The 10,564-nt window shown below is 48.4% G+C and overlaps 1 protein-coding gene across 6 annotated transcripts in view; it reads left to right on the top strand.

Moving 5' to 3' along the window:
- LOC135110336 (dipeptidase 1-like) overlaps positions 1-10,564 on the top strand; it is a 155,389-nt gene that overhangs the window by 134,327 nt on the left and 10,498 nt on the right. For all 6 annotated transcript variants that reach the window (XM_064022578.1, XM_064022577.1, XM_064022575.1 and 3 more), the window contains 2 exons: positions 8,992-9,168; positions 10,261-10,345. In XM_064022578.1, coding sequence (XP_063878648.1) covers positions 8,992-9,168; positions 10,261-10,345 — 262 coding nt within the window. The remainder of the gene's footprint in view (positions 1-8,991; positions 9,169-10,260; positions 10,346-10,564) is intronic.

Genomic DNA, 10,564 nt, shown 5'->3' on the forward strand with positions numbered 1-10,564 from the left:
TCACAGTGTACAACTTCCCTATCTTTTCTTTAATTTTCTTTCATTTTTTCTATCGTTTTTTTCTTATCTATCACATTGTTTTTATTTTTTCGTGTTTGTATTTCACGGTATATTACTTTCCTATTTTTTTCTTTCATTTTCTTTCATCTTTTCTCTCTTTTTTTCTTTCATACCTAAACTTGCAAAAACAGACTCCAATTTTAGTTAAGACTTTAGAAAATTATCCTTTTTTTATAGAATTTCTAAACAAAAAATAAATAGATAAATAAAAGATAAATAAAGGATGCAGTTTCCCTTCTCACTTCTTCCCATCTTCCTTCCTCTTTCTCCTCCCTTCTCTCTTACCTTTCCTCCCCTTCCACGTCCGCTTTCTCCCCTTTCTTTCCTCATTCCTAAATTCTTCTATCCTCTTTTTCTTCTTCCTCTCTTCTCTTCTCTCTCTCTCTCTCTCTCTCTCTCTCTCTCTCTCTCTCTCTCTCTCTCTCTCTCTCTCTCTCTCTCTCTCCCCTTTTCCATTTCCCTCTCATCCTTCCTCCATCTTCCTCCCTTCTTCCTTCCATCCTCTCTCTCTCTCTCTCTCTCTCTCTCTCTCTCTCTCTCTCTCTCTCTCTCTCTCTCTCTCTCTCTCTCTCTCTCTCCGTATTTTGTCTTTAAAAATTACATGTTTTCTTTTTTTTTGCGGATTATTTCTTCTTATCTTCTTTTACCGTCACTGTTTGGGAAGGCAAATATTTTCCCAGAATTTGATGTAATAGATAAATGAATTACTAGATAGATAGATAAATACGTAAATTAATAAATGAACAGATGTATAAGTAAAATGAAATGAACAGATGAAGTTTCCAAGAATTTCCCTCTTGGCATCTTGTCTTTAAAAAGTTAATTACTTCTTGCTATTTTATTTTATTTTTTCTTCATATATTTATTTTGTAGAAGATTTTTTTTTCTTATTGACTTTCTTTTTTTTCCGAGTCAGTTCATGTGTGTGTTTTCGTTTTTTTCTTTCATTTTTTTATTATTTCGTTTTGTTTCTTCTCTTTTCTGTTTCTTTTAGTAATTTTTTTTTTAAAGGAATCTCTTTTAAAGGAAACTCCACCTTATTTTAAGAGGACTGTAAAGTCTCCCATTTGTTGTTGTCCACCACGCTCCGTTTTCTATTGACCCACATTTTCTCCGCCTTGGAATTTAATGAAAAGCGTTTATCCTCGAGAGAGAGAGAGAGAGAGAGAGAGAGAGAGAGAGAGAGAGAGAGAGAGAGAGAGAGAGATAACACAGATTGAAAGGACCATTTGAGGCCACAAGCTTATCATTCTGTTATGCCTCTCCCATTTCTCCATTCTCTCCTCTCCCATTCCCCTCTTCCCCATCTCTCTCGCCGTTCTCCTTCCCTTCCCTTCCCCTCCATTTAATCTTCCATCCTCTTTTTTTCTCCTCCCCCTACTTCCTTCATCTTCTTTTTCCTCTTCTATCTACCTCCCTCTTACTCTTTTCTCTTTTTCCTACCTTCTGTCCTTTCCTTCCCTCTCTTCTCTTTTTTCCACCCTCCTTTCCCTTCCTTCCTTCTTTCCTCTTCCTGTATTTGTTTACTTTCTTCCTCTTCCTTTCTTCGTCGTCCACCTCCCTCCCTTATTTTTCCTTCATTCTTTTCCCCTCTCCCTTCCCTCCCTCTCACCCATCCTTCCTTCCATGCGCCCTATCCTTTTATCCCCTCATCCTCTCCCTCCTCCCCACTTCTCCCTTACCTTCCCCTCCTTCTTCTCTTCCTCCACCCCTCACCACTTCCCTCTCCCTCTGTCCACACAAGGGCAGTGTTATCTTATCAGAGAGGGGGTTAGGAGAGGGGAGGAAAGAGGGGAGAGGAAAGCAGTATGTTAAAGTGTTATCAATGTATGTTATTACTACTACTACTACTACTACTACTACTACTACTACTGCTGCTACTGCTACTGCTGCTGCTACTACTGCTACTACCATCACTTTTTGTTAGTATTGTACTGGTAAAGAGAGGGAAATTATTTTAAAACACCATGTGATAATTATTTCTTTTTTGAACTGAGGCTGAATTGAAAAGCAAAAATGGGATATTATGAAAGTCTTTTGATGTGTGTGTGTGTGTGTGTGTGTGTGTGTGTGTGTGTGTGTGCGTGTGTGTGTTTGACTTCACACAGCCACATAATGATAACAATGCAGGGTTGGGAGAGAGAGAGAGAGAGAGAGAGAGAGAGAGAGAGAGAGAGAGAGAGAGAGAGAGAGAGAGAGAGAGAGAGAGAGAGAGGAAATATGAGTATGAGGGGAGAGTGGCGTGTGAGCATTCAAGGGGAAAATATACGAGACGGAGATAGCGAGAGGGAGAAAGACAGCGAATGAAGGAGAGAGAGAAGGAGCTTAACAAATGTCAGACTAATTCACTGTTATAGCAATGTAGTGGTGGTGGTGGCGGCGCTGGTGGTGGTGGTGGTGGTGTGAGGGTAAGGGATGATGCATGATCTCTCTCTCTCTCTCTCTCTCTCTCTCTCTCTCTCTCTCTCTCTCTCTCTCTCTCTCTCTCTCTCTCTCTCTCTCTCTGCAGTCCATCGGAAGCTGAAAATATGAAAAAGTGAAGGAAGAAAGGGAATTATGTCAAGGATATTTTGATAGGTTCTACTCCTTCATTTCCTTTTCCTTCTTTCCTTCCTCCTCCTCCTCCTCCTCCTCCTCCTCCTCCTCCTCCTCCTCCTCCTCCTCCTCCTCCTCCTCCTCCTCCTCCTCATCCTCCTAACGCAAACTCGTGTCATCTCTGTCAAGAAAATACTGGATACTCTCTCTCTCTTTCTCTCTCTCTCTCTCTCTCTCTCTCTCTCTCTCTCTCTGTTCGACTCTTGACCAGCAGGGGCACAGGAAACGCAGGTAACAGTGCAGGTGTTTATTCACAGAAGGTGTGAACAGAAGGCTGGAGGTAGGTGATCTCCCGGCGCCAGGCCGCGCACTTCAACTTAACACTTATGACTGAAGCCTAGCTCGTTCACTCATACACGTATTCATGCCTCACACAAGTCTCGCTCATTCACTCGTTCACACAACTAGCTAACAACCACACACCTCCCCCGAGACATAAGGAAGATTCCTTATCTTTGTTATGGCTACCGTAACACATGAAACAAAGTTACAATGATTGAAGTACAGAAAACACGGTACATATACACAAAACAAACACAGCGTACAACGAACACGTACGACTAATCGTAGGTGCTACGGTGCCACCGCACCTGCAGTCGTCTCGGCTCCCTACGCTGTCGGCTGCTTCGACGCTCTGGTTGCTCTCGGCCACGGTGTACCCCGTTACCCTGATGCTCCGGGCTGCCGGGATGGTGGTGTTCCTCGTGACCCTGATGCTGAAGCGCTGCACCGCCATGAGCGGTGTGCTGCTCGACAGGAAGGGGAGCAAGAGGTCTGTGTGGGCGTAGGTGTCTTCTATTACGCCACATCACGCGACCGCTGCCCATCTTGATGAGGTAGTCTCTCCTTCGCCCAACAGCCACGATGACACCCAGGCGATCCCAGAGGCCTGTCGTGTGATCTTGAACGTCGACGTGGCCACCGAGGTGCAGGAGAGGAAGAGTACGGGCGGACGCGTCGTGGCGAAGTTTCGCTTTCTTCCTCAGTCGCTCTGCCTTGGCGTCGCACTCATCAGCAGCGCGCTGCCACTGCTGAGCGTATGAGCGATGATGAGCCGGGACACAGGACCTCATAGGATGACCGAAGAGGACTTGTGCTGGTGATCGCCCTTCCGCCCTCGGAGTGTTGCGCAGTTCCAGCAACCCGCGAGCGAACGCATCCTCGTCCAGGTGTCCCTGCTGTGTGGTCGTGAGGATCAGCTTCTTCACGGACTTGACCGCTGCCTCGGCGTGACCATTGGAGCGTGGATAATGAGGTGAAGATACACGATGCTCCACCCCCATCGAGCCAGGAAGCGCCGTACCGATGAAGAAGTGAACTGCGGTCCACCGTCAGTCCTCAGGAGAACAGGCACGCCCGTGTCGGCGAACACACCCCGAAGGACACGAACGAGCTGATCAGCCGATGCTGGACGTGAGCATGCAGACACGTGAGGCCACCCAGACAAGCGATCTACATACACGAGGTATGTACGGCCTGCTGCGTGGAAGTAGTCTGCAGAAACTGACTCAAACACCCTGCTGGGTGTGTCCGTGTCCTGCCAGAGAGGTTCGTTGGCTTGGCTTGGTAGGAGTGGACGGCATAGTGAGCATCCAGAAACGACGTTCTCAACGTCTCTGTCCATACCAGGCCAGTACACCGTTTGTCGGGCCCGTCGCTTGGTGCGCTCCATCCCCTGATGACTGTCATGGAGTCGCTCTAGTGTTTCTCGGCGGAGGCTGTGAGGAATAAGAAGCCTCGGCCCGTAAACCACCAGGTCGTCGTCTACGGCCAGCAGACTGCGCACCGGCCAGTACGTACGCAAGCGGTGATCGAGGTCGTGGCAATGATCAGGAAGCCCTCGATGATGACGTTCTTGAGCAAGCAGTACTCCCGTCTCTTGCTGCTGCGGCACGTACCATTTCCACAGTCTGATCCTGGAGTGGTGCTAAGCGGACGCCGTCCTCATTGGTGGCAGATAACGCTGAGATGACCGCTGAGTGGAGAGGGTCGAGGTCACCAGAAGTAGCAGCATCCTCTTCCTCCACTGGGTCCTGTACTGGAGCACGTGAGAGGGCGTCGGGCACACAGTGTGTCGATCCCTTTTGCCAGCTTGCTGTGAAAGAATACTGAGCAAGCTTCTCCCTCATGCGCTGCAGCCGCAGGTTCTCTATTTCTCCCAACAACTTGCTATTGAGGAGAGGTATCAGCGGGCGGTGGTCGAGCACTAGATCGAAGTGAGGGAGTCCTTTCAGGTAGGTGCCACATTTCCTGACTGCCCAGACGATTGCAGCCATTTCCAACTCTATTACTGCATAGCGGCTCTCTGTGTCTGTAACAAATCTTGACCCGCATTGCACCATCTTCCACTGGTCACTGTGCTTCTGCAGGAGAACGAATCCAAATCCGTGCATCCTTGAGGCGTCAGTCTGTAGCATCGTTGGTAATGATGGGTCGAAGTATGCCAAGACAGGTGGGCTGACGAGACACTGTTTCACCTTCTCAAACGCCTCTTCATGGTTAGGAGACCAGCACCAACTGTTCTTCGGGCGTAAGAGATCTCTGAGGGGTTGTGCAGCTGCAGCCACAGCAGGAGAAAAGCTTCCAAGCTGGTTTGTAAGACCCATGAATGATCGTAAGTCGGTGATGTGCTGTGGTCGTGGGAAGTCAGAGATTGCCTTAACTTTCTTTGAGTCTGTCGTGTAGCCTTGTCCAGAAACAGAGTAACCGCAGTAATCTACCACTCTTTCCGCGAATGTAAACTTCTGTGGGTTGAGAGTGATGCCGTGCTGGTCACACCGCCGCACAATCTGAATGACATGGGCTAAGTGCGCACTGTAGGTGGAGTCATAGGCCAGGATGTCGTCCACGATCTTGATGGTGTTAGGTATGTCGCCGAGAGCTTGGTCTCCTCGGCTGCGAGGCGGTCGGGTACTTGATGGAGCTGTTGCCGGTGTGCTGTTCTTCCCTGCGTAGCGGTCGGATTTGAGCCGGAAAATCTTCGGGGAGGATTCCGAGAGCGATGGAATCGTACCAGCTAAGCAGCGCCCCCTTCACCTCCTTCACCACGCTCACAACAGTCTCAGCTTCCCTGTCGCCCAGTTGCAAGTGCGACGAGAAAGTTCCTACACAGGTGAGGGGGTGATTACCGGCAGCATAAAGTCCATCACCATCAGCGGGCGCCAAGCTGGAGGGCGGGATTCCAAGGAGTGTTGCCGTGTCGAGGCCAATAACGGTCGTTTCGGCCCCAGAGTCAGGAGTCCACGTAATCTTGTCTCTTCCAGCGGGATGTGTGGCGGTAATGAGCACCTGGGGCGCAGGTCGTGCCGTCACCGTCTTTGTGTATACGCCTGATAAGAGCTGGTATACACTGGCACTGGCTCCCCGCCTCGGGCCTGCACCGCGATGAGGAGAGACAGTTGAGGAACTCCTCGAAGCTCCTCGTCGTTTCCTCACTGTCTGCTGACATACACTCGCAAAATGCCCTCTTTTCCCGCAGTTACGACACACTTTATCTATTGCCTGGCATCCCCTTTTGTCACTGCGACAATCTTTGCCACAACGATAACAGCCCGTGGGGCTTGAGCCCCCGAAACTGCCCTTCCTGTAGTTCGAGACAGCGTTCACACCATGGCTCGAAGAGTGAGAGCCGCCCCTTAGTACTGCACTACACTGGTTAGCGCTCTCTGATGCTCTGCAAATATCTATGGCGTTTTCAAGGGTGAGTTTCTTGTTTTCCAGCATGCGTTTCAGAGCCACTTCGTCTCGTGTCCCAACGACAATTCTGTCACGCAGCTGATGGTTTATGCACTGGTCGCAAAAGTCACAGAAATTGGCGATTTCCTTTACAGCACATAAAAAGTCGTCAAAACCTTCTTGCGTTTCTTGCACGCGGGAGTAGAAGTCTCTTCTATCCATGATGATGTTGCGCTGGCTTCGCAGGTACTCACACATTGCATCGAGGATGGTTCTTAACTCCGCGTCTCTCGGTAAGCTTATCCCGTAGCGAAGTGTACGGGTCCACTCGTCGTCTAGGACAGCAGCGAGTGCCGCCCTCTGCTCAGCCAGGGAGAGACAGTCTATCCTGGCGAGGGTTACGTATCCTTCAAACTTATGGCGCCACGTGTCGAACTCACGTAAAGATGCTGACGCCGTTAAGTGAGGAATGATGGTGGCGGACGTCGGGAACCTCGCGCCCTGGGTAGACGTGCTGCGGGCTGTGGTTTCGCCTTCATTGCTCGCCGTGGTGCGACTGGGAGCTTGTGTCCCCACTCTCTCCAGCAGCTGGGTTAAACGCTCCTCGCGAGCCTGACTCTGCTCCGACTGTCGCGCTAGCAGAGCCTGACTCTGCTCCGACTGTCGCGCTAGCAGGGCAGCCAGCGCCTCCAACTGCTTCTCCATTCTGCGCCGTACCCACTGCAGCCTTGTCCTGATCCTACTCACTGCGCCATGTTCGACTCTTGACCAGCAGGGGCACAGGAAACGCAGGTAACAGTGCAGGTGTTTATTCACAGAAGGTGTGAACAGAAGGCTGGAGGTAGGTGATCTCCCGGCGCCAGGCCGCGCACTTCAACTTAACACTTATGACTGAAGCCTAGCTCGTTCACTCATACACGTATTCATGCCTCACACAAGTCTCGCTCATTCACTCGTTCACACACTCTCTCTCTCTCTCTCTCTCTCTCTCTCTCTCTCTCTCTCTCTCTCTCTCTCTCTCTCTCTCTCCATTGTTTGCGTGATCAGGCTGGCTTTCTGTCAGGCTGGTTGGCAGGCTGTTCAGGTCTGTTTGTCTGTATGTTAGCTTTTGTGTTTCTTTTGTTATATTTCGATGATTTTATTGTCTGTTTCTGTGTGTGTGTGTGTGTGTGTGTGTGTGTGTGTGTGTGTGTGTGTGTGTGTGTGTGTGTGTGTGTGCGTGTGTGTCTGTTTATCCTACGTAGTCATCGCCTGAGATTCCCCCGATGCGTGTAATCCCTTGCAATCCTTTTATAATCCCGTTGCAATCCTCCTTCCTCCACACCACCTCATCTCATCGCTTCTACTCCTCATCTCCTTATCTAGCCATCCTCTGTCACCTCATCTTGTTTCCTCATCCTCTTCCTTTCATCACTTCATCTCCTGTTCGTTATCCTCCCCTCATTGCTTTACCTTATTTCCTCCTCCTCCTCCTCCTCCTCCTCCTCCTCCTCCTCTTCTCATCAGCTCATATCCTTTTTCTCTTACCATCACGTCATCTCTTCCTCCTCTTCCTTTTCTTCTTCTCTTGTTCTTTTTCATTTTATCTTATCTCTCCTCCTCCTCCTCCTCCTCCTCCTCCTCCTCCTGCTTCCGTCACCTTACCATCTCAGGTTCAAGTTCAAACATTCCATTGCCAAATAACAGACACTACATACACACAAGGTTAATTATTACAGGGAAGGGTCTCCTGAGAATAAAACCCTCATTAGCAGACTCAGATATTAGAAACGGGAACGTGAGCTCAGTCCAGATCAGGAATATTCATAAAGACACCTCGTACACACATGAAAATACACACACATACCTATATATTCTTAAAATGCACATGTTCTCATATTTTATTTAACATGTACTTCCTGTTAGATCCTACTGACAATACACAGATAGATTGATAGATGTTTATTGATCTCCAAGTTGTAGATTTATGGAACAAATGCAGTAGATTTGTGGTCCATCAGAATTATGAACATATTATCACACTGTGGCCACCAAATGGTACTGTATGCTTGCAAGACTATGATGGGTAATGACACGTACATATGCATAGCTGTACATGCACGCACTTCAGTACTCCACTGGTTACAGATACATACTTTCCTACATTCACAGCAGTAAGAGATGTGTATGTAAATTATCAATATCAATACATACATACATACATACATACACACGTTTAGACTACATGTATATTAAAGACAGCTTTCATGTATAACAAACACTTAGGTACATAATGAATTAAACATATGTACATACTCTCTATCCTCAACCTATCTCACCACCACCACCACCACCACAACCACCACTTCCTCCTCCTCTTCCTCCGTACAATACCCTATCCTCCTTATCTCCTCTCACCTCCTCCTCCTCCTCCTCTTCCTTCATCTCCCGTCATCTCACCGTCTCTCTCTTCAACCTACCTCACCACCACAGCATCACCACCACCACCATTACCATCACCACCACCACCACCTCCTCCTCCTCCTTACAATACCCTATCCTCCTAATCTTATTTCACCTCCTCCTCCTCCACCTCCCGTCACCTCACCATCTCAGTTCTCAGTCTACCTCACCACCACCACCACCACCACCACCACCACCACCACCTTCTTCTCCACACAGACAGTCGTAAGGGAGATGAACCGCCTGGGCCTGCTGGTGGACTTGTCCCACGTGTCCCAGGCCACCATGCGCGAAGCCCTGGAGGTGTCCCGCGCCCCTGTCATCTTCAGCCACTCCTCCGTCTACGCCATCTGCAAGAACCCGAGGAACGTGCCCGACGATATCCTGCAGAGGGTGGTGAGTGTGTCTGTGTGTGTGTGTGTGTGTGTGTGTGTGTGTGTGTGTGTGTGTGTGGAGACGCTGACGGAGGGGCTGATGAAGGTACTGACGGAGGAGTAGAAAAGATATATTTTTGTTTATTTACTCCTGCTTTCCTTCCCGTTTTCTCTCTCTCTCTCTCTCTCTCTCTCTCTCTCTCTCTCTCTCTCTCTCTCTCTCTCTCTCTCTCTCTCTCTCTCTCTCGTGTGTGTGTGTGTGTGTTTGTGTGTCTTTGTGTGTGTGTGTTTGTGTTTGTGTGAGCGCGCGCGTTTGCATGTTGTAACACTTATTTTTCCTCGCTTTATATTCACATTCTCCTCCTCCTCCTCCTCCTCCTCCTCCTCCTCCTCCTCCACGACGGTCCTCCACGGTCAGTAGTAATGCCTTTAGGGAGACTAGAGTAGATCCTAAAGTCACTAGGGGAGGAGGAGGAGGTGATGGTGGTGGTGGTGGACAAGGACGAAAACGAGGAGGATAGAGAAAGATAAGAGGAAGAAAGAAAGAGGAAGAGGAGGAACAGGAGGAGGAGGAGGAGGAGGAGGAGGAGGAGGAGGTTGTCTAGGTTGGAAGGGATAACCTTTTTCTCATATTTTCATGGACCCGACAAAGCAAGGACAGAGAGAGAGAGAGAGAGAGAGAGAGAGAGAGAGAGAGAGAGAGAGAGAGAGAGAGAGAGAGAGAGAGAGAGAGAGAGAGAGAGAGAGTGCACTGGGGAGATAGGATGTGAGAGAGAATAGAGAAGGAAGAGAATAGAAAATGAAAAATAAAAAGGAGAGGAAAGAGAGAGAGGAAGGGAAGAGACGGAGAGACACAAATAAACAGACACACAGACAAACAGACAGACAGACTGACAGACAAACCGAAAGTCAGACAGATAACTAGACAAACAAACAAACATACATACATACAGACAGACAGACAGTTAGACCAATTGATTAACCATATATAAAAATATCCTCGTGTGTGATTGGGTGGTCAGTAAGCTGTTCTTTTCTGTGATTGGCTTTCTCCTAAGCTGCTCTTCTCCGTGATTGGTTGTCTCCTAAGCCGCCCTTCTTTCTGATTGGCCAGGCGAGCAACGGGGGCGTGGTCATGGTCAGCTTCTACAACCAGTTCCTGACGTGTAGTGAACAGGCGACCATAAGTGATGTTATTGGTGAGTAGTGGTGGTGGTAGTGGTGGTAGTGGTGGTGGTGGTAGTCGTACTAGTAGTGGTGGTGGTGGTGGTGGTGGTGGTAGTCGTACTAGTAGTAGTAGTAGTAGTAGTAATGAGGATAACTATACTAATAATGATAATACTAATAATAATAGATAAAAAAAAATTATACTAATACAAAAAGAAAGAGAAATAATAATAATAATAATAATAATAATA

This window comes from Scylla paramamosain, chromosome 20 (assembly GCF_035594125.1).
Source record: "Scylla paramamosain isolate STU-SP2022 chromosome 20, ASM3559412v1, whole genome shotgun sequence".
Lineage (NCBI taxonomy): Eukaryota > Metazoa > Arthropoda > Malacostraca > Decapoda > Portunidae > Scylla > Scylla paramamosain.